General features: G+C 50.6%; 10 protein-coding genes across 10 annotated transcripts; 5 read left to right on the plus strand and 5 right to left on the minus strand.

Annotated features, from left to right (window-relative positions):
- Positions 1-95: 95 nt before the first annotated feature.
- Positions 96-1,551, plus strand: N7459_007011 (Plant methyltransferase dimerization; the record flags this gene model as incomplete). Its single annotated transcript, XM_056946179.1, has 5 exons — positions 96-260; positions 330-456; positions 514-637; positions 712-1,181; positions 1,238-1,551. 5 exons carry the CDS (start codon positions 96-98, stop codon positions 1,549-1,551), a joined length of 1,200 nt encoding a protein of 399 aa, XP_056798178.1.
- Positions 1,552-1,646: 95 nt separating this feature from the next.
- On the plus strand, positions 1,647-2,080 carry N7459_007012 (uncharacterized protein; the record flags this gene model as incomplete). The annotated part of the gene is made up of 2 exons (XM_056946180.1): positions 1,647-1,892; positions 1,997-2,080. 2 exons carry the CDS (start codon positions 1,647-1,649, stop codon positions 2,078-2,080), a joined length of 330 nt encoding a protein of 109 aa, XP_056798179.1.
- Positions 2,081-3,747: 1,667 nt separating this feature from the next.
- Positions 3,748-4,932, plus strand: N7459_007013 (uncharacterized protein; the record flags this gene model as incomplete). Its single annotated transcript, XM_056946181.1, has 1 exon — positions 3,748-4,932. The coding sequence occupies one exon, from the start codon at positions 3,748-3,750 to the stop codon at positions 4,930-4,932; it is 1,185 nt and encodes a 394-aa protein (XP_056798180.1).
- Positions 4,933-6,761: 1,829 nt separating this feature from the next.
- N7459_007014 (alpha/beta hydrolase) lies at positions 6,762-7,534 on the plus strand (the record flags this gene model as incomplete). Its single annotated transcript, XM_056946182.1, has 2 exons — positions 6,762-6,787; positions 6,829-7,534. The coding sequence occupies 2 exons, from the start codon at positions 6,762-6,764 to the stop codon at positions 7,532-7,534; spliced, it is 732 nt and encodes a 243-aa protein (XP_056798181.1).
- A 138-nt stretch (positions 7,535-7,672) lies between these two features.
- N7459_007015 (uncharacterized protein) lies at positions 7,673-9,521 on the minus strand (the record flags this gene model as incomplete). The annotated part of the gene is made up of 4 exons (XM_056946183.1): positions 7,673-8,378; positions 8,434-8,646; positions 8,697-9,267; positions 9,335-9,521. 4 exons carry the CDS (start codon positions 9,519-9,521, stop codon positions 7,673-7,675), a joined length of 1,677 nt encoding a protein of 558 aa, XP_056798182.1.
- Positions 9,522-10,149: 628 nt separating this feature from the next.
- Positions 10,150-11,067, minus strand: N7459_007016 (aldolase; the record flags this gene model as incomplete). Its single annotated transcript, XM_056946184.1, has 2 exons — positions 10,150-10,224; positions 10,279-11,067. 2 exons carry the CDS (start codon positions 11,065-11,067, stop codon positions 10,150-10,152), a joined length of 864 nt encoding a protein of 287 aa, XP_056798183.1.
- Positions 11,068-11,516: 449 nt separating this feature from the next.
- On the plus strand, positions 11,517-13,310 carry N7459_007017 (cytochrome P450; the record flags this gene model as incomplete). Its single annotated transcript, XM_056946185.1, has 4 exons — positions 11,517-11,532; positions 11,612-13,007; positions 13,060-13,204; positions 13,269-13,310. The coding sequence occupies 4 exons, from the start codon at positions 11,517-11,519 to the stop codon at positions 13,308-13,310; spliced, it is 1,599 nt and encodes a 532-aa protein (XP_056798184.1).
- Positions 13,311-14,389: 1,079 nt separating this feature from the next.
- On the minus strand, positions 14,390-15,799 carry N7459_007018 (uncharacterized protein; the record flags this gene model as incomplete). The annotated part of the gene is made up of 2 exons (XM_056946186.1): positions 14,390-14,899; positions 14,975-15,799. The coding sequence occupies 2 exons, from the start codon at positions 15,797-15,799 to the stop codon at positions 14,390-14,392; spliced, it is 1,335 nt and encodes a 444-aa protein (XP_056798185.1).
- A 1,545-nt stretch (positions 15,800-17,344) lies between these two features.
- N7459_007019 (thioester reductase domain-containing protein) lies at positions 17,345-19,572 on the minus strand (the record flags this gene model as incomplete). The annotated part of the gene is made up of 2 exons (XM_056946187.1): positions 17,345-19,216; positions 19,270-19,572. The coding sequence occupies 2 exons, from the start codon at positions 19,570-19,572 to the stop codon at positions 17,345-17,347; spliced, it is 2,175 nt and encodes a 724-aa protein (XP_056798186.1).
- A 702-nt stretch (positions 19,573-20,274) lies between these two features.
- On the minus strand, positions 20,275-21,559 carry N7459_007020 (uncharacterized protein; the record flags this gene model as incomplete). Its single annotated transcript, XM_056946188.1, has 4 exons — positions 20,275-20,686; positions 20,754-20,871; positions 20,963-21,341; positions 21,401-21,559. The coding sequence occupies 4 exons, from the start codon at positions 21,557-21,559 to the stop codon at positions 20,275-20,277; spliced, it is 1,068 nt and encodes a 355-aa protein (XP_056798187.1).
- Positions 21,560-22,342: the final 783 nt, after the last annotated feature.

Below are 22,342 nucleotides of genomic sequence, written 5' to 3' on the forward strand. Positions count from 1 at the left end.
AAATCTTATTAACATCGAGAGTCCGAATGCTCCCCTCTGGCTGAATTCTCATTCAATTGAACACGTCTTGTTCACCGCGATATCAAAGATCAGCAATGGAGACTAAGATTGAAGAGCTCTTGGAGCAAACCAAGGCTTCAGTTGATAACTTTCAATTGACAGGTGACGACGCAAGCCGAGTGCAAGCTCAAGATCGAGTATTGCAGATAGCGCGGATACTAGAACGCCCTAGAGATGCTATCCTGAAGCTCGCTTACTCTGTAAGATTCATTGACTCCCTCGCCTGTTTATGCTCCGGAGTCAGCGCTGATGAGAATATTGTCCACTAGCCGGTCATTCTGATGGCAGTCAAGGTAGCTCTTGGCATGAGAGTCTTTCCTACCTTGGCCGAGGCAACTTCTCCAGTCCCCTTGGCCGAACTGGCAGCAGCCAAACCTGGGGATCCTCTCTTGGTTGGTTAGATTTCAAGCCCAGGGTTTGTTATACAGGAAGCTGACAGCGGTTGATTGATAGAGCGCATTCTTCGAGCTCTGGTAGCCAATGCTATTGTAGAGGAACCCTTCCCAAACGAATACCTACCGACACCATTCTCGAAAGAACTGACCAACCGACCTTCGATTGGAGTAATAGAGTCACTGTGAGTCAAGACCATTCGTGCGATCCGGTTATATCTGCGACTGACCACGCGATTCTGATTTCAATCTCTTGCAGGTTTTGTGAATTCCTGCCCATCTATCACAAAACACCCGAGTTCCTAGAGTCCACCAATTATCGCAATCCCGACGACCCGCTGGTAGCGCCGGTGCAATATGCCTATGATTTCGATAAGAAGGATGCGTTCTCTTGGCTGTGTGAGAACCCTGCGGCCTTCAGTCGATTCAACGGCTTTATGGAAGGACAAAGAGCCGACCGCCAGCATTGGGTCGACTGGTTCCCCATCCGAGAGCAGATTTTGGACCATCCAGATCTGACGCCAGACACTCCTCTTCTCGTGGACATTGGCGCAGGCCGCGGTCATGACCTGGTCGCATTCCGGCAGAGATTCCCTGATGCCCCCGGCAAACTGATTCTGGAAGATACTGCGACGGTCATCGACGAGGTGAATGGTGCCCCGGACCTTATCGCGGCCAAGATCGATACCCAGGTTTTTGATTTCTTTCATAGTGTCCAGCCCATTCATGGTACGTGTTAATCTGACGATTGGGTGGGTTTTGCTAATTGCGATTGGGAAGTATAGATGCCAGGGCGTACTACTTCAAGCATGTGTTGCATGACTGGTCGGATGAGAAAGCAGCTATTATTTTCAACAACCTCAAACCCGCTTTGAAGCGAGGATTCTCCAAGATCATCCTGGAAGAATATATCTTGCCTGATCAGAATGCCACTCTACTTCCTTGTGCTACTGACCTAGCTGTCATGGTGTTCTGTTCGGGCTTGGAGCGGACCCGTCAGCGCTGGAACAACTTGCTGGAGGCCAATGGCCTGCGAGCGCTCAAGTACTGGATGCGCGAGGGTGAAGGACTGGGAATTATCGAAGCCGAACTGGCGTAGTGCTGAAGAGATAGTCCAGATACTCCAGGATTGTGTCCCACGATCGTCTTGCGTTGAAATGTCTATAACACAAAGCACATAACAAAAGCACATGAATGTTCAATCTGACACCCTGCGCAGGCCAGGCTCCATACATTCGGCTTCCCTATGCTGATTTCAATGCTCTCAAATTGCCATCTGGCAAGAAGCCTAAAGCCGACGTTGTTCTTCTCGCGGGTAGGCTCCTACAACGGCGGAATGGTCGATCGTTCAGAGTCGGCTACCAGGCCATTGACTTAAACGGCTCCTCCAAGAAGGCCAACATCGCGCCCGAGAACATGATTCGCGTCACGCGGGCGTGTGTAGGAATGGACATCCAGGACTCTACATGCCGAGCCACGTTATCTCATTCTAAACCCTTGCTCAGTTCTTATTCCTGATTATAAGCTTTTGCCAGTGACCCTAGTGCATCCAACGCCGCTTCTGCGAATGGTATGATGAGATTGAGCTCAAGCACTTTGAGAAGGTAATACTGACACCAGATCCATAGATACTGCACGGTATCGATTGCTAACTAGCTGTAGGGTCTGTCGCTTAGTACTGGTCAGTGCAATGTCAAATTGTACAACCGGTACCTGCGTAATATAATCATCGCTAGCAACCTTAGGCCAGACCAAGATTTGTCATTTCACACGAAATCGGGCTCGTGGATGCGGAGCCAACATACGAAAAGTTCAACAAGAGGGAAGATGGGTACACCAAAGTAATCATTCATCCAAATAGGGGCATTGAGCCCGAACTGCGGCTATACATTATGTTACAGGGGTGTCCATATAGCCAGGGTGTCCATTCAACACCCGTCGATCCAAGACTTAAGACACATCACTGTTAGGGCTGATACTGCATCCATGGGTATATAATTCAGAGACTAGGGTGTCATTCTAGCCCAAGAGGGCATCAAGTTCGCAGTCTCCATAACAATCACCGAAATTTAGGCCCCCAGCAGTCAGTGAAATCTAGTGCTAGCAAGACAGGCTGGCGTAGGTATCATGGAGTAATTTTCTTCCTCGCGAACCGGTGTAAACCTCGCAAAAGAGCTCAATTTCTATATTCCATCAACAGTTTACAGCGACTCAAATTGGACTCTTGCGCTTTCCTTGATATACTAAGCTTCGTTGGGCCGCCCCTTTTATCCACATATACAGTAGCGGGTTACAGGGCTGATTCTTGGCATATATGGAGCAACTTGTGAAACGCACAGATTCTTGGGGGCGGCAGTTCAGATCCAATAGCGTAGTGGCGTCGGAGGGCTGGACGATGGTCGGTTGGCCCCCGTGCAAATAGAGCCACGAGCGACCGGAAGAGGGATACCAGAGAGTAGTAGTGGGGACCATCAGATGGAAGCGAAGATGATGATGGAAAAAAGTATAACTATAACTATCTACGGGGGAGAGAGGGGGTGGGGATAGGAAGCAATTTTAATATTGGGGCCAATAACAGATACCCTTTGCACTTTCTCCACTTGTTATTATTAAGTCCTATTAGGTTTAGCGTGGCCTAAATAACCCGAAAGCGGAAAGTTAGGTGAGGTCATGTGAGCATCCACACCCTAACTAGTGGGGACTCGCTATTATAGTCCCCACTCTGAAACTTTCATTGCCTAAATAAGTATAGCACATATTTAGTACCCCCCCAAGCCCTGGTTTCCTATTTAGGCGATTCTACCGGCAGTGTCCATAAGAGTGTCCTAAAGCGTTAAGGAGTGGAACCTAGGCGCAGAAGGTGTCTATTATTATCATCATCGCGTATGCTTATAGTGGATACTTCTCTAGTAATCTGGCGTAGTACTTACCTAGGTAGGTAGTCATATACATTCAAATCTTGGGAACGTCCACCCGTGGAAAGCATATCGGGGGCCGGAGCTTATCTCGAGCGAAATGAAGTACTCTCTAGATAAAAGATGCCTTTTCCTTCGTGCTGCTCTCTCTCGAACTAGAGAGAACATTTTGCCTTTCCCTCAGATGATCAAGAGGAGCGCAAGGGTGACGCTCATTCTGCATACCACGCAATGTTCCTGCGTTCGCTATATACTACGTTACTGGCTTTACAGTCAGTGAACGGCTCTCCTACCCGACTTGGAACCTCAGAGGATGATGCTGTAAGTTAATATGTAGTTATACTGACATTTGTTGCGCCGTACATTAGACTCACGTCTGCATGCAGGTTCGACCAATTCGCTTATACGACCGAGGCATCGATTCAATACCAACCGTCAACTCCGTACCAACAGATCATTCAGTGACCAACTTCTCGATATATGGCGAAAGGATACCGGAGTACGATAATGAACCCAATGAATTCAAACTGGGAAAACGCGCGACTGGCTTCCTCTGGCGGCAAACTAGCACCGCCCCAGAGATGAAATTCCTTTCACAGCCCCCAGGCACCCGAGTGTGGAATTTGGTGGACTTCGTCTTCTCAGACTATGCGGGATCGGGTATCACCATCTATATTCACGACTCTGGTATCAACATGGAACATGAGGAGTTTACCAAAGATCCACCCCCCGGCGTCGTGAAGGGTAAAGTTGAATGGCTTTATCCAAAGCGGCATGGGCGCAAAAGACTTCAGAAAGAGAAGGGAGAACCGACAACAGATCCTGATGGTCATGGAACATGCGGGGCAGACAAAGCTATTGGTCAGAGCTACGGTCCGGCTAAAGGTGCTAGTCTCAAGATGACTCCTTTCGTCGATCTCCAAGACAATGACTGGATGTTGGGTGGACTGGAAGCCATGGTCGATGATATGACAAAGCAAAAGAAAGCTTCTAAGGGGGATTTCTACCCAGTTGTCTCGTTGAGTTACGGCCTCGGAACCCTGAGTCAAACGATATTCCGCAAGTATAAGTCATATTACAAGCAGATGGTGGACCTTGGTGCTGTGATCGTGGTGTCTGCGGGCAATGATAAAGAGAACGGCCGTGACAACGTGGACCAGTATCCGGCTTTGTTCGCACAGGAGGCTGATTTCGCAGAGAGTATGGTGGTCGTTGGCTCCGTGGATATCGACGGTTATCCATCCAAATTCTCACAGGGGGGCCCGCTGGTCCAGGTTTGGGCTCCCGGAACTATCAGCAGAAATGACCCCAAACTCTGGGGTGTGGAATGCGCCGCGAATACTGGTACAAATGGATACGTTCGCAAGGAGGGCACGTCATTCGCAGCTCCAACCGTGGCTGGAGTTGCAGCCTACTTGCTTTCTGTTTATCCAGAGCTTCGTGTTTCAGGTTCGTCGGGCAAATTGGTGGCCCAAAGACTGAAGAGAAATGCCTATGTACGGATGGATCTGAGAGGTGGAATGCCTGCCGTTTGGAACGAGGAATACGGAAATACTGCTTGTTAGTTGGGAGAGCAATTTGAACCAAAGTAGACCTCAAGTTAAAGGAGGTTAATAGCACAGACTGCTCGTTTTTTGCTCGTATTCGAGGATCATGCCTGTTTACTTTCGTACCCTAAGTGACCCTTAAGCCTGATGTCATTAATGTCGGTTTTTAGCGGACACGTGTCCATACAATGTCCCTTCAATCTGACAGATACCTCGATATCGTCCTGGCCTTCTTTTCAACAAACCAGACCAGATATTTCTCCATCATGTCGATCCTGGCGCTTCCCAATGAATTACTTCAACTGATTGTCGAAAGTCTGGAGACGGAAAAGGATATCTTTGCCTTACTTCAAGTGAATCGCCGTTTGTATGAGATTTCGATGCCGCTCCTCTATCAACACAATGTCCAATCCTCAGCAGGCTCTGCCTTACATCGGTGCGCAGCATCTGGACAGCAAATTGGTACACAGCGCCTTCTTGAATTCCAAGCAGACCCAAACATGACCGATGAACATGGAATCCAGCCTCTTGCCCTGGCTATTGACGGAGGCCATCGCAATATCATTAGCCTACTTCTGGAAAATGGAGCGAGCCTAGAAATGGAGGACCTTCTTCCTATTCACCACGCCGTATCTTTAGGCAACTATGCCGTGGTCCAGATGCTACTGGAGTACGGTGGCAATATCAACGCCTTCGACCGATTCGGATGCACAGCCTTGTATCAGGCTGTGGAATATGGTTTCCAGAATATAGCCGAGCTACTACTCGATCGCGGAGCAGACGTCAACATGACTGGTCTTGATACCAAAGAAACTCGACTGTGTCGAGGTCGCGTCAGTCCCTTACATGTAGCTGCGGATATTGACAACGAGAACATGGCATTCTTTGACCTGCTTTTCAAATACGGGGCGGATCCAAACTCCACCGATGATGAGGGCAAAACACCCTTACATTGGGCAGTCATCGGGGTCTCTGTTGCCAAGGCAAGAGTGCTTCTTCAAAATGGCGCGGATGTGAACGCGAGGACGCTCAATGGAGAGACACCATTGGATATTGCAATTTCAAAGGGGGATAATACTCTCCAGCAACTACTTCTTAGTTATAGGGCGGATATTGCAGATTTAAGAAAAAGAGTAGAAAAGAATTGAGGAGGAGAAAGCTAGTGCCTAGGTGTAGGAACAAGATTGGCGATATATATCCTGAATGCCATGATGGTGCGGCTCCAATGCCACCCTTAGGCTAGGGCTTTTACCATTGCTACCATCCATAAATTGAACATTAATTGGTTAAGTATATTTTCTTCTGCTGTAAGTGCCCATCGTATTGCAAGCATTCTTACATTTCGAGAGAAACAACCCAGTCTGAAAGGTATTTTCTCTGGGCTCTTTTTCGGGTGGTCTTCCTTGAGCAATCTGTGGATGCAAGAGTAAGGCTTTTTGCTGCTTGAACAATGAATCGGTCCTGCAAAATATCATCATGTTGTCAGCATACGAGTTAGGCTTTTCTAGAGAGTTTCTAGTATAATTAATGTGATACTTCAGGGTTGCCTGGTCAATGGCGCTTTTATGGTGTTATCTAACCGAATATTGGATATTTTCCGGTTGACTCGTCGAGTAGTATATGCTATTAGATTCTGTTTGGTTTGATTTGCCGATGATGTAGACTTGGGATTAATGTCTAATCTGGGCACGAAATGATATATATCCAATTGACAGGGAACATTACCACTGGGCAATCAGAGTCGGGGTACACTTTGGGACTAGCTGTTGTCTAGCGTGGTTGTGATTTCGATTTTGCGCATTGCCGTCGTCTCCCCCATTCCACCTCATGCCGCCCCGAATTGCAAAATGAAGATACTAATGATCCATGGCAAGTTCATCCCGTCCAGAATACGGAATACAATCTGATATCCAGGGGAACAGGATCTCGACAATCCGGAGAGCTCTTCCGAGCAAAGCTCCAAGCCCTGGAGAAGCTCCTCCGGCAAACCTATGGCCACCCCAACATCAAAGAGATCCAATTCGTCTACCCAACAGCTCCCTTTCCCATGGAGCTCTCACCAGCTTCGTCTAAATTGCGGGATCAACACGGGGCGTGGACCTGGTTCAAATCAGAGGCGATCGACGATCTTTATCCCGGGCTGGACAGTGCTCTAAGCTCTATCGCCGGTGTCCTATCCAGCTCGGGGCCATTTGATGGCATTGTTGGCTTTAGCGAGGGTGGTGCTTTGGCAGCAATGATCGCCTCCCTTCTTGAAGACGACCGGAAGAATCCATTCGCCCGCTTCGAGGCAGAGGGTGGGCTTCCTTATCCCAAGTCCTTTGCGAACCTCGACCATGCTCCGCTCAAGTTTGTCGTCGACATTTCGGGGTATGCGGCCTCAAATCATTACTATCGCGCTTTCTATGAACCTAAAATTCAGACGCCGTCATTGCATTTCATGGGTAGCATGGATAGCGTTGTGGATGGGGCTGCGACGATGAGGCTTATCGAGAGCTGCCAGGAGTCGGAGGGAGGGAACAGAGTAGTTATCTCGCATCCTGGCGGCCACGTTATTCCCAGTGGAAAGCGAGAGCTAGCTAGCATTGTGCACTTTATTAAGGGGCATATAAAAATATAAATTGAGGTTCCAGTAAATGTAATTATTTCCCAGGATGGCGATGATTTTATCCGGTGTCGAGCAGGGCTCCCTATTCATGATGCTTTCAGAACTCTCGACACCTGCGAAGCTCGTCAGACACCTTAGTGAACGGTAAACTCAGCCAAAGAGCTGGTTCAACATCTTATTCACTCGACCCTGTTCACGAGGCACATAAGGAATCTCGTAATTATCAATCTCCTCCTTCACTCCAGCGAGACTTAGGTCCGCAGTCCCCGGGTAAACGTATTTGGTCTTGAAGATCAACTTCCAGCCTAGGAACGCGATAATGGCAAACCCGATCATTCCATAATCCAAGAAGAACCACATCACGCTCCATCCACCATTCAGGAATAAATCGTAGCCACCCGCGAGGAGCATGAATGTGGTGCCACCCATCGCAAAATAGGAAGTGTATGGCTGAAACCGTCCTTTGTACGGCAACGTATCTCGGGAAATGCCTTGCTTTTTCAGCGCGGAGTAAAAGTGGCGATATGTGAGAGCAGTCAGCCCATAATTGATCAACTGGCAGCAGGTAACAAGATCGACGAGGTAAGTCATGACGTCTGCGGAGGAGCTGTTGACTTGGAGGAATGCCAGCAAGCAGAATGAGAGCGAGAAGAGAAGCGCCCAGAGAGGCACGCCATTTGATGTGCACCAGGTAAACACGCGGGGCGCATATCCCTTGATCGACATTCCATGGAGAGTACGTGTGGCTGCGAACAGTAACCCGTTGCCCGCGCTGAATATCGATGTCATAATAAGGGCATTGACGAGGTCAGGGAGGCCGTGGATCTTGAGTCGGTCCATGGCGATTACGTATGGGCTGAAGTCCAACAAATCAGCGATATGGAGGTATATGTGAGAGAAGGACAACTCACGAGGCAGCACCGGTGCCTGAGCCCGAAATGTCTCCTCCCAGAATACCCAGCAGGGTGGAATCGTTGTACGGGATGACGATCCCCATGCAAAGGGACGAGCCGACGAAGAAGAGCAGGATGCGCCAGATAAAAGACCGATAGGCTGAGCGCAGAACCTTGCGGGGATTCTCTGTCTCGGCCGCGACCATTGAGACGTACTCTGGTCCACAGATGCTGCGATTGTCAACACTTGTCACTTCAAACGGGAGACCGGTCTGTCTCACGAGAAACTCGCCTGGTATAGGCATGATAGCAGGCCCAAGAATCTACCGGTGTTTCCAGCTGAAAGGTGTTCCACGAACGCCCCGGGATTCTTCCAATATCGGAATCCATAACGGTCATGGAGTGGATTCCCCCCCACCATGGTGATGAACGTGAACAGGAACAGTCCGATCATCAACAGAACCTTGAATATCGACAGATAGAACTCGGAGATTCCAAAGTATCGAACAGTTGCCACATTGAGAAGAGCGTAGAGCAGGATCATCACGACGATCACAACCTCGACAGGAACCTTGTCAGTCCAGAAGGTGAGCATTATGTTCATGGCGACCATTTCAAACGGCACAAGGAAGGCCATGTTCAGAAAGAAGTTCCATGACATGGCAAATCCCAAGGCTCCATCAACCCACTCGCCAGCAAAGCGGATGAAGGGCGATGGCACTGGAAGATAGGTCACCATTTCCGCAAAACACTCATTGACCGCCCACATCACCATTCCCCAGATGAGGAAGGCAATGAAGAGGCCTGCAGGGCCCCCCTTGGGGAGTGCGTCGGCCATCTGGACATAGAGAGCTTGGGGTCGCGTTAGCTAGGCTCGATGGCGGCCGAGACTTGGTCGACAGATGAAGCTGCTACTGACACGTCCCAATCGCTCCACCCATGGCGAAGAGCTGAACCTCCTTGCCCTGCAATCGACGATGAAGGGATTCCGAGCCAGCAGATATCGGAGTGACCGTCCCCTCGGTCACATTGGCACTGGAAGGACCGTCGGCACTCACGGCAGACGGCGATGGGGGTCGCTTCTCAATGTCCTTGATGGTGGACATGATGGTTGGAGTTGGAGAAATTGGCAGACTTGGATGTCCGAACCGCGAAACTGCAGAATAGGTCCGATGTTATGCCCGCCTCTTTAGTAACAACCAACAAGCGCTATTGGTGCTATGCTACTGCTTTGGCGGCCAAGGAGACCAGGCGTACTCGAGCCTTATCAGCGCGCACCAATAGTAGCAGACCCGACAGCGTTATCGTCGGATGCTTGAGTAGGATCGAAGCCGTTGATTTGTGAAGATAAGCGACGCTTGATCGTCCAATAACACCGACGCAAATGGTACATTTCTCAATTTGTCCCCAGCCCCTCTCTAACCCCAGCTTGATACAATCGTGGAGAAATCGGCTTGCCCGACAATCCGCCAATTGATAAGGTTGGTGGGAATGGCGAACGGGCATAGGGGAAGACAACAAGCCTACATTGTGCGAGTGAATTTGATCCTGCAGTTGAATCTCTGCTATCCTCTCATTATTCTCTCATTATCTTCATTCTACCAAATGTTCTCCATGTGGATTTCTATTCTTGTATGTTCTACAATCTTTTTAGAGCGCTTGTTATGGACATTTTTACTTGGATAAACCGTGTCTAGGGTAAAAAGAGGATCGTATCACATTCACATAGTCTAGCTAGTTCTTGAAATTCCCGTTCGACAAATACTCCTCATATTGGTAGTGAGGCTGGAACTCGACAAATAGTGTTTCCTAGAACGTAGATGAGCAACGCGTTGTCACCATATGAATCCAAAAGGGACTCACCGGAGTGCTCGCCATTCTGAAATTGTACGCGGCCTCTTCATCGCTCACCAACTTCTTCTCACCTCCCGCAGCATCCGCCAACAGTTGCACCTTGCAGCTTCTTTCCATGAGGCAAAACAAAAACGCCGCCTCGTCCACAGTCTGGCCCACCGTCAGCAGACCATGGTTCATAAGAATCGCTGCTTTGCCATCGCCCAGACTCTCGGCAATCCGCTGTCCCTCCGTCGCCTCATTTGCGATTCCTCCATAGCTCGTGTACACCGAGTGCGCCTTGTGGAAATAACACACGTCCTGGTTGAGCATCTCCAACGGTTTTGCGAAGGCAGACCAGGCTCGGCCATGGACCGAGTGCGTGTGGCAGATCGCGTGGATGTCCTTCCGTCGATGATGCACGGCACTGTGGATTTGAAAGCCGGCAGCATTGATCGACCCCCCGGTGTTTCCACCCACCACGTCGCCATCCAGGTCGACACAGATCATGTCGCTGGCTTTCAGCATCCCGAAGTGAACGCCGAGCGGGTTGATCCAGAAACGATCTTCAAACTCGGGGTCTCGTACACTGATATGCCCCGAGATTCCCTCGGCATATCCCTCCCGGGCAAAGACACGGAAGGCGGCTGCCATGTGTTCGAGCTGCCACTGGCGCTTCTCAACAACGCTTGGAAAGGTGGGAATCCCCGACAGGGCTTTGCCACGATGAGCCATGGCAGCCAAGGCATCGACCTTTTTGGTTTCCACAGCGGTCTCGGCGGTCTGGCATGGTGGTTCAACAGTTGCTGATGGTGCCATGTTGATGCTGTAATAGACAGGATAGCGAGAAAGAAGGCAAAACGAGACCTGGTCCAGGAGACCCAAGCCCGGATTCGCTTTGGCAAGGGTGGTACTTCTTAAATGTGGGTGTTGGATCCAAGTAATCGCGACTATGCTTGCGCAACCAATTGATGGCACCCCTTCCACGATGAGCTTTGCGGAACGTGGCAAAGTAACATATAGTCGGCATTTCCGATCCTTTCTTTCGGGGCGCCCGATGCTTCGATAGGACCTTTGAAAGATTATGCACGACTCGTGCGGGGATTTTTAGCTTCTGACCAGGCGGGTTGGCCGATCTCGAGTCAGCAGTGCTTATCTCTACCTCTTATCTCCTTTCATCCTGCTTAAATCGAACACTGTCAAACGGTCAGGCAACGAGTAATGCGCAAATATCGAGTGGGATTCGCTGAGAAAGCAGAGCTGGGGAAATGGCTCTCTGTGGAGGTCAGTTTTGACTGATGCGAGACGTGCTGGTGGTTAGGGTTGGCTGACCTCAGATTCCTAGACCTTCGTTGCTCCTCAGGCAATATTTTGTCCGCGACTGCACTTTTGCTTGCTATCGTGGCTATCTACCGTCTGATCTATCAGAAATTGCTCTCAACCCCATTACGCAAAGTCCCGGGTCCAGTGTCATTCGCAGTAACCAAGTGGCGACTTGCCTTTGCCGATTATCGGGGGACTCGAACCAGAACGATCCATTCCTTGCACCAGAAATATGGCGATGTCGTGCGGGTCGGCCCAAATGAAATATCCTTCTCGTCACTTTCTGCACTGAGAAAGATTTACGGGGCTGGGTCCGGATTCGAAAGAACCGAGTTCTATCGAATGTTCGACGTCTATGGACACCAGAACCTGTTTACGTTCGCGGAAGCCTCGCGACACGCCCAGCGAAAGAAGGTGCTTGCCCACGCCTACTCAAAGAGTGCGATACTATCCCCAAATGGCCTCGGGAAGTCTCTCGTAGAGAAGAATGTGAAGAGGTACCTCGAGCTGCTGGCCCGGGAGAAAAAGGATGCGGAGGAGACGTTCCAAAGTCTGCATTGGTTCAGTCTTGACACTATAACGGGTTTCCTCTACGGTGAACAGCAAGGAGGAACCCATGCTTTGAAAGGAAATCCAGAGGATCGAAACCTGCTCACTGATATTTTGGACCCGAGTCGCAGAAAGTTGACGTGGTATACGGTCCATTTGAAAAGGTATACCAAATGGCTTTACTCACGCACCGGAATGATGGAAAAGATCATTACTTCAATGAAGTTATTACCGATGAAGAAGCCGGTCACATACACTGGAATCCGAGCACATGCCCTCGAATCCTGGAATAAGTTTGAAGCCATCGCAGCAGAGAAAAACACAGGTCGAAACCTATCGATCATGGAGAAGTTGTGGCAACACAACCAGTCTGCCAAAGCCAAAGACACTCCACTCCAAGGACTTGAAATGGCCTCCGAGTTAGCTGATCATTTTCTCGCCGGGATCGACACCACAAGCGATACTCTCATGTTTGCGATATGGGCTCTTTCACGCCCAGAAAATCGTCAATACCAAGACCAGCTAATCAGAGAGATGGAAGGCATCGCGGATCATGATCTTAACGAAGACGGTATTCCTACGGCAGAAATCACAGACAAGCTGCCCTACCTTGACGCAGTCATCAAAGAGGCTCTGAGACTCTACGCTCCACTACCGGCATCGGAACCACGCTCGCTACCCACTGACGCAATGATTGACGGCTATTTGATCCCAGCTCGGACGACTGTCAGCATGTCTCCATATACGCTTCATAGAAACCCGGACGTGTTCCAAGAACCTTTGAAGTTTAGACCCGAGCGGTGGCTTGGTCAGTACGGGGACTGCAACGAGATGAAGAAATGGTTTTGGGCATTCTCGAGTGGTGCTCGCATGTGTATTGGCATTCAGTAAGTCCGATCCATCGCAATGTGGAGAAATTCAAGCTCATGAAGCCTCCAGTCTTGCCTATGCGGAAATGACGACTCTTCTCGCTGCCATCTACAGAACTTACAGTACTCGATTATATGACCCACAAAGCGAGGCGAGTCCTGGAATAACAAGCCGCTTTGAGGTTTTCTTCGACGAGACTTTACCTAAGTTTGAGGTAGGCCATGATATCTCTTGCAAGCTGCCCGTGTACCCAGCATACTTACCATATCTACTTCTAGGAACATCGATGCTGGATTAAGTTTGATGAGCGAAAGAATTGAAGTGATCTTCAGTGGATTTGGTATGTATTACCTCACGGGGGGCCAAGAAAAAAGTCGCCAGCTCATCTAGGTTTATATCTCAAAGGAGAGCAGCGCTCGCTCTTGCAACGATGGGTCCTGACTGGCTTGTTAGTTATTTGAAATTTGATACCTAGGCCGCCAGGCATAATTGCATAATCATCGCAGATTATCGGGTTACCATAGCACTGCAGACAAGTCTTTGTCCGTATTTATTTCTCTTCCTGCCAGGCCATAAGTCCGGTTGCGAATCTCCCACGGTCGAGTCATAGACAATTTTTTTCCTCTGGAACATATCCAGGCTATGTCGCTTGTCATCCTATTGAGACCTGTTTTGAGCAAGGCGGCCCCGATGTGATCGGCGGGCAATTCAAGGATCTCGAAATCGACGCGGGTTGCGGTTCTTTGTTACAGCCAAGGTGTGGAGAAAGCCTCACGGGCATTGGCCCAGTCATTGGGCGTCTCAGAAGAATCGAGGAAATTTCCACGGGCCCCTCAAACCCAATTTCGAAATTGAAGCCTTAAAGGTATCCCAATAGACTGCCAAGCGATACCGCGCGCTACTCTCAGTCATCTCCCCGAAGAATATAAATGAGTCTGCTCGCCCTTGGAGAAGTAGCAACGCCATCAAGAAAATTATCCTCATCATGAAATCCCTCCAGTTTCAAACCATATTTGCTCTTTGCTGTCTGTTTTGGACGATGACACTTGCATCTGAAAGCCTACCTTCCTGTTATCCCAAATGGGACACCAAGCCCAATGACGACTGCCTCAATGAGCGGTAGGATTATTCCACTGTCCCAGACGATGCGCCAATTGGAAAATAAATGGGTAGGTGGCACATTGAGACCAAAATAATACCTTTTCATCTGAACCCGTACTAACGTTGATTTAGAACGCGGTGATTGGGACGGGATAATGGACGGGGGTATTTTACCAGACTGCGACTAGGGCTGGACGTACGAGAGTTTGTGTAGGGTTTTGTCTAGGGACTGAAATTGGGCGGGCTTTTCCTTTCTTTTTCATTTGAGATCGACAGTCGAAGACGCGCTGCAAATTTTCTATTTACTCCGTACTAGGAGCATTTGCTGGTAGATTCTTCCACCAAGTAATACCAAGAAAGCGAGCAGCATGGATGTCCCCGCCCATACCTGCGCAGGCATATATCTCCCATGATTCAAATGGATGATAGCACCGCCGAGTGGTGGACCCGTCAACGCAGAAAAGGACGTTACAGTGCATAACACACCAATTCGGACGCCCTTGGTATGCTCATCCACCGCAAGAGAAGAGGAAACAGCCAGAAACAGCGTCTGAATAGTCCCCACAACAAGGCCAAATGAAACACTCAATGCATACATACCATCCGATTCTTGGACTCTTGACCAGGAGTAGAAGATGATCGCTGCCAATGCAACTCCGCCCATAAAGATTTCTTTCACTATTCCAAAGCGATCGGCGAGCAGAGATGTGGTAACGCGTGCTGGAATACCCACGGCGTTCATAATAATGACGATGTTGAAGGTTTGATCCGGTTTGTACCCGAGGAAATCTTTGGCGTATTGAGATATCTTCCATGTGTTAGAGTGGAGGTTTTAGATCGCGATCCACGATCATCGCGACATGAAATCAAATTCAGGACTCACGTAATAAAAGCCGAAATAGACAGGCCAAAAGGTAAGGAAGGCAGCAATGGCAAATAAAATATACTGCAAGTCTCTGAGAGCGTGGAACGGGAAAGACTTCACTTTCTTCTGGGATGTTGCGATGGGCCGAATGAAAGCCAATCCAATGGCAAGACAAGTGGTGATCATGAACCCAGCTATCCGGATTGACCACGCCAGTCCCAAGCGAGGAATTAACTGTCTGAGAAGTGCCGGAAACACTGTGCCTCCAGATGCACCGCCGCATGTAGCCAGTGCGATGGCAAAGGAGCTGTGTTTCAAAAAGTAGGACGACAACACGGCGATTGTGGGAGCAAATATCAGGCCTGCGCCGATTCCAACGCATAGGCCGTGGGAAATAAATATCTGCCAAAATGTAGTCGCAAAGCTGGCGGAAAATATTCCAGCGAGCTCAAGAATCATCCCGGCGATGAACAGCGCCCGGAAGTGACCGGCGTCGGCCATATGGCCCGCAAAGACACCAAGAAAGTTGACGAGGCATACTTGAACGGAGCCAATCCAGGAAATTTGAGACGCAGGCACACCTCGTAGTTGGGTTGTGTACACTGCTTGATATGTTCCGAATGAGTTGAAATAGCCCTGCGTGGAAAAAACCACTAGAAAGGCAAGTAGGGCATGAATCCATGAAGCTGTGCTATCCTTCTTGGAGACGGATGGATCGCTATCGGTTTTGACATTTTGATCACTAGCTGCCTCGTTATATTCCTTTGACTCAGACTTAATTGGAGCGTTAAGCTTTTCCTGTCGTTCAAAAGTAATTAGATCTCCAACCTGAAGCGAAGGCATGAGTGGCGCGTACTGTACTGGTCGCCATAATTCGAGACGCCGCTAAGTCTCTTGTTTCCAGGGTGCTACCTCACCCCAATGATATCAAGTTCATTTGAACACTCATATATGGGACACCATGGAGTAGATATAGTACGTCAGCGAAGGGGCTTCATTGTGGCATGGGATATACCCAAGCTTGGCGGCATGCGAGGCGCTTAAGACACGGGCACAAACACCGGCGACGCGCGTTTGGCTAGCAAATAGGAGTGAAACGAAACTTTAGAGAGCTGTGGATAGAAGATGCCGGAGACAAGAGTCAATTCTCGCTTCAAGTGCCAAATTACCTCGACCGGATAGATAATCGAGACTGATGTACTAAGTTTAACCTCGCTCTAAGGCAATACAAGATTCCTGCCGACAAAGATGACGAGCAGAAACCAACGATTTGAGAAGCAATCTCTCACAGACTTATCGACATCTATCCCTCTTATTTGTGATCATCGTCCCTCCCTAGCGTTTCGAAATGATTTCTTTTTCGGGTCCTGGCATCCACGTATCCACCATAGGCGAAGATCCCCCTAGCTATGTGCTTACGCAGCTCCATACCACGCCTCGACGAGGAATTCCCCTCATCTATAATCGATGTCAATACAGACGTATGACGTAAGTAGCCCTATTGACACTCGATGATTACCATCACGACTACCACAATACGTGAGGCCGCCTCGCCGCTGGTAGCAACAACTCCTAGATACAGATTTCGAGGTCAGTTCCTACTTGTGTCTTGATCACACTAAAATCAGATACTCACTCGAGATGGGAATTGACACATGAAACCAACACCAATAGAAAATTCAACGCAAAAATATAAAATCATATTCGATGTGGCTGTTATCACGTCGCGCGCCACCCTCTTCTATCCCGGGGGTATTTGATCGACAGTTTTGAGACGTAGATGTCGAGATTCAGATCTGCCAATACTGCAAGGGCATAAGATGAAACGAGGATCTAGCACGGAAACAGGGACAGACACGTAATGTTGATGTGCCCTAGGGAGAAGAAGGAAAAGGGTGCTACGAACTGTATCCATCTGCGTAGGGCCCTGCCCCAAACCAGGCGTCAACTCACCCAATCAGAGCTCCTCCATCTATGCATCAACGCGTGGTCGGAAATAGCATATATATACCACTTTGACATACTGTGTAACTCGCCCTGCTCCCCTGGATGACGACGCAGTTGAAAGATCTCATCGTATTTGAAATGGTTTCAGAGGACGTTTGGCCTTTGCAATGGACTTATGGTAGGAAAGCTGCCCGCCTAATTCCCCAGGTCCCTAGGCCAGCTCGCTGAGGCTAGCATTGCACATCGAGACATAGATGCCGTGAGGGGAACTACTTACTTACAGACAGAAAGAGTCCGAGATATTTCATCTTCAAACAAATATCCATTGACATACATATTCCATTTCTACAGTACTCATGATAAAACCATTCCAAAACGTGGCCAATGACAAAAGGTAAACAAGTAAGATCAAACCAACACATGCTAGCATAAAACATCATATCACGCCATCAAAGCCATAATCTGATTCACCGTCGGATTAGCATACACCGCTTTCCTCTCCACAGGCGCCACGCTCGGCCGCCACTCCTTCAGATACGTGTTGAGGCTGTTGATCAACTCGACCACCTGCAGTGAATCGAGGCCGAACTGGAAGAGGTCTGCGTCGTCGGTGATCTTGGTCATGTCCAAGTTCTCAGCCAGACGGTCGTGGATCAGCCTCTTGAGATCGGGAGCCTGAGTGCCGTTGACGATGCCATTGGTCTTGTGTGTGCCGTTGGTGAGGGTAGGAGGCTCCTGAGCGGGAAGATCTGGGGAGGCAGGAAGGGTAGAGGGGGTGACGGGGGTTGAGGGAGCGGCAGTTCCACTCAGGCCTGTGAGGAGGCGGGCGAGGACACCCTGCACGGCTTTCTCGACTGCGCCTGGGAGCAGACGGTTGAGGGCATCCTCGACCGCGCGATCAATCGCAGCCGAGGGGACTGTGCTGGCGGGTGTTGGGCTCGCAGCCGGAGCAGCCGGAGCCGGGGCTGGCTGGGGCTCGACATGTGGGCGCTTGCTGTCATACAGAGCCTTCCACTCATCGGCATAGAGCTTGAATACCGCGTGGCGCTGGACGGTGTCCTTGCCGGCGCGCGGCAATGGCTTGTCGGGCTTGGTGAGCATGGCAAAGCCCTTCATGATGCGGCCGTGAGCCGGGCAGTCACGGTTGGCCAGGGAGATTTGGGGCCAGATATCCTGGATAAACTGCTGTTCCTCGGCAGGAGTCGCCGGGTAGGCATAGGGCTCGATCAGGACCGAGGCTTGGAATTGGCCATGGCCGCCGATGACGGCCGATTTGATCTTGGGGCTGGCCACGATCACGCTCTCCATCGTGATGGGGTTCAGCTTTTCTGCAGTAGTGAACGCAATGATGTCGTCTGTACGGGCCCGGAAGACCCAGGACTCCGGCTTGCGAGGGTGCTGCGCGAAGAGGTCGCTGAAGTGGTATTCTGTCTTGTCGGGGAAGGTGTAGAATGCACCCTGGAACTGCTCGTACTTGGGCTGGCGTACGAGAACCAGCTCGGACAGTCCGTCTCGATCCAGCTGATACTGGTGACCGAAGAAGGGACTGATGGTCACATATTCCCAGTCGGCTGGATCGTCATTCATCTCCAATGGATAGAGGAGGGTCTCGCAGGTACCCATGATCGACATGAGCTTCACTTGTGTCGACAACGCGTCGCCGACAGCTTCCGGTAGCGAGCCACCGACATAGGAAAGGAAGGAAAGCTTCTCTACCATGTTCTTGCGGTAGGTGTGGTTGTTGTACAGGTCGACGATCAATGAGGGAGCCAACAACGCTCCATCCAGTCTACCGTGCACAAAGACGTCGTTGGCAACATCCGCCGTCAACGGGCCCGGGGGTGGGAGTACCACGGTCACTCCAGAGAAAATGTTGAAGGCAAGAACAAATGTCAAGCAGGCAGCATGGAAGACAGGCAAAGCCAGGAAGAAGCGCTTATCCTGGAGATAATTCATAAGGGTTGGCTTCCCACCCAGAGATGGGATGAGCTGGTGTGCATCATTGCTTGCCAGACTGCCGTAAGGCACAAAGACCGGCTTGGGAATTCCTGTCGAGCCAGAAGTGTGGAGGATGCAGAAGGGCTTGTTGTGCGCCTCTTCCCAGGTCAGAGTAAAAGGCAACTTCTCTACACTCTCCAGATCCGCGAAGAAGAAGTCCGTCTCGGGCATAGCAATTTCCGTCATGGGCCGCGCTTCCATGATCTGCTCCAGAATAGCTGGAGCATGTGCGGGCCGCAAGACAAAAGTGGAATTGGAGCGCTCCAGAAGAGACACATGGGCCTCCAAGCTATTCCGGTGGGAGCTAAAGAACGCCTATTGACCGAATTAGCGTCACCCATACCGATCTATAACTCGGGAAAACTTACGATGTGACCGGCTTTGGCGGCCGCAATGATGACAATGAGGTACCGCACATCCAGCGGACCAATATAGAAGATGGTCTTGGGGTCACTAGGAGGCCCAACATGCTCTCGAAGCCACCAGGCGCACTTGTTCACAGCCTGCGCGAATCTGCCATAGGTGATGTCTTCGAAGCCCTCGGCGAGATCGTTGGCAACCTGGGGCACGGAAACGAAGATTCGCTGAGGATCTTCAGCGGCAACCTCGTCCAGCACAGCCGGCAGCAAACGGCGGCCACAGTTGGGTGGAGCCTGGAGAGAGGGAGCCATCAGAAGCAATGTAAGTACGCAGACTCAATCGAGGCAGCACAACGGAGTGTGGATTAGAAGAAGGGATTCAATTGAGAGATGAGAGCTGAGCGGTGATGCAGTACGGACTTTTATACCTCAGCGAGCCGGAAGTACCGTGGAAGGTGACTCCCAACGCTCTAGCCGATGGGGGCGGAAATTCGACAGAGGCACAACAGGTCACCACTTCCAACACGGCGGTCCCATTTGCGCTCTCCACCGGAGCACATGCCTCATCGGGTATTCCGCATAATCAAATCCAGTGCTGCGGGACGGGGGATGCGCAAGTATAGTGCTGATCAAGGATTTACAGACCACAGCCACATACGCTATGGGCCCTCGGAAAGTATGCGCTGGGAGCCCGAGAACCATGGCGCTTGCGTGCAGGAACAGGCCTCAACGGCACTGGATTCGGCTTTGCCACTTGGGAAATTGGAGATCCTGATGGAGTAATCATGTGGACGCAGAATTGCCAAGGCCCTGGTTATCTTTGAGTGCCAATATACAGAGATATAGATTAACTACATGATTCGTTTCTTGCCCTAACTCATAGTTGCGCCGGCTTCCCACCCGAGCTCCAAATGACTCGTCATCGGTGTTCCACCCGTTCAATTCTTTATGCATCGGAAATTATATCGTATACACATGCTTCGTGGGGTCTTCCCTCGCGTGGAGGGGAAGCTCCTACACCATTGACGAGGTCGTTGGGGCGGGCCGCAGGATATGCTCCAGGCTACTGGAGCGGTCATCAGACTCTAATGTAGCCTTCTTAATGGCACCCAAGTCCTTGGGAGGAGGCATGGGCCGGTTCTCTTTGTAGCTGTTACTCCCCTTAAAGGTGCTAGAAGAGTGCATCTCGTAGGTGCGCTGGGTGCGGTTGGAGGACCGCCAGGAGGAGAGGGTTCTGGAGGTCAACCGGACAACGGGCTCTGCCAGTGGCCGGAGAGATGGAACACTGGCGACCATCATCGCGATGTTGCGCTCCATACCGGCCCACATCAAGCCAAGAATCGTGGTGTATGTTGAGTCAGACGAGGATTTGCCCGTCAGGCTCTCACCCGACTCGACAGTGCGGATCGTTGCAAAGATGCCGGTGCTGGTAACTGGGTTAGTCGAGAACCTCGAGAAGAGTAGAAGCATTGGACCTCGCAGCCCACACTCACATGGTCCCCATCCCCATCAGACCGCACAGAATCAGTTTGTTTCGCCTACTAATCTGCAGGTCCTTGAGCAGGAATATCGGCACGATCGAGAGGAAATAATCGGTCAAAGCGGAAAATGCTGCGAGGCGAGAGCATCAGTGTCTGTTTCCTTGGAGCTTGCGCATTTACTCTGTTTTCATTCATGCACTTCTAGATTGGCAATCACTCACATCCTTGTAGAACAACCATCCCCGTCTCTGCTTTCGAGGGCCAACACTTGCCAGGAAGATAAGGATTCCAGGACTTATGTGTAGGACTGCAGCGTGCGTAGAAGGTGATGATGACCACCGTGTTGATCACAAAGACCAGAACGGCAGTCAAAATACAGACCACCCGGAGGAAGGGCCGTTGGGAGCCCTTGAGAATGCGAAGATAGGACAGGCAAATGGAGATCTTCGCAAAGGTCAATGCATTCACACAGAAGACCTGAGAAAAGTAGTCCCAGAACAGCAGCGAGGGAATCTCCGCCTTGGTCAAGTAGATCATGTGTCGGCCGAGTCCATGATTGACTGCGAGGAAATCGCCGATGGTGGCTACTAACGCTTGCAGCTAGCAAAAAAGTGTAGGTATGAGCATCGCGACAGGGGCGTCGAGGGAGGTCTTCTTACCACGGCGAACAGCATACAATAATCATCCCATCCCAGCTTGGCGTAGATGACACGCGCCAGGCAGCGCAGCATCACCACAATAAATGCGCATACAAAGGTGACAGTGGTGCCCACCTCTAGCTTGTAGCCGATATCGACGTCCGGCGGATGTTCAGCCATGATGGGCCTGGGAGTAGCGATGCCAAAGGTCAGATCGCAGAGAAGATGCGACAGGAAAAGGATGCAGATGCAGATGCAGGTGCAGGGAAGAAAAGAAAAGCGATCAAGATAGAGCATTCGGTGCGAGAGGGGCTCGCAGCCTCTCTTCTACCATGCTCGAGGCCAGCGCGGTATTGGTCCATGGCTGACTCGGGAGGGTCCGTATTGGAATCCCCGAATAACCCCCAAGGTGAATACTCAAATGGAAACAATGTATGTGCACGAGAGGACGATCCCACGAGTTGACGATCCTGCTGGTGAACAAGTCCTGGCGCTGAACTCCCGCCCCCCGCCCCACCTGAGTACTTGTTCAATCTTTCAATCTTTCACTCTTTCCTCAGGATGGATTAGCTTTTGGCTATGCTGGTAGACAGCAGCCCGCTTTCTGTCACTTGCTCCGTTTATGGCCCCCCTTTGGCGTGGGGGCTGCGAGGTGGGTTGCACACTGCACTCTGCACTCTGCATCTGCCTCCACTGATAGCTCCCCCCGCGATAGTCGATATGCAGAAAACCGCCCCCAGCCTGCGGTGTGGTCCATTCGGAGCCGACACATGCAGGGCCGGGAAGGATTCTCGCTTTGGCCACTGGCGCGTCCGTGGTGAAGAACAGTCGGGAATCTATATCGCCGCGAGCGAGGCCGAGAGATACACATGCAATCAATCCCCCTGGATTTCCAATCAAGGGTTTCAAATATCCTTCAATTTGTCATTGGCCCGTTATCATCTAGATACACATTCGAGCCTT

Source organism: Penicillium hispanicum (assembly GCF_028827665.1).
Source record: "Penicillium hispanicum strain IBT 35686 chromosome Unknown utg000006l_segment0_segment0, whole genome shotgun sequence".
NCBI lineage: Eukaryota > Fungi > Ascomycota > Eurotiomycetes > Eurotiales > Aspergillaceae > Penicillium > Penicillium hispanicum.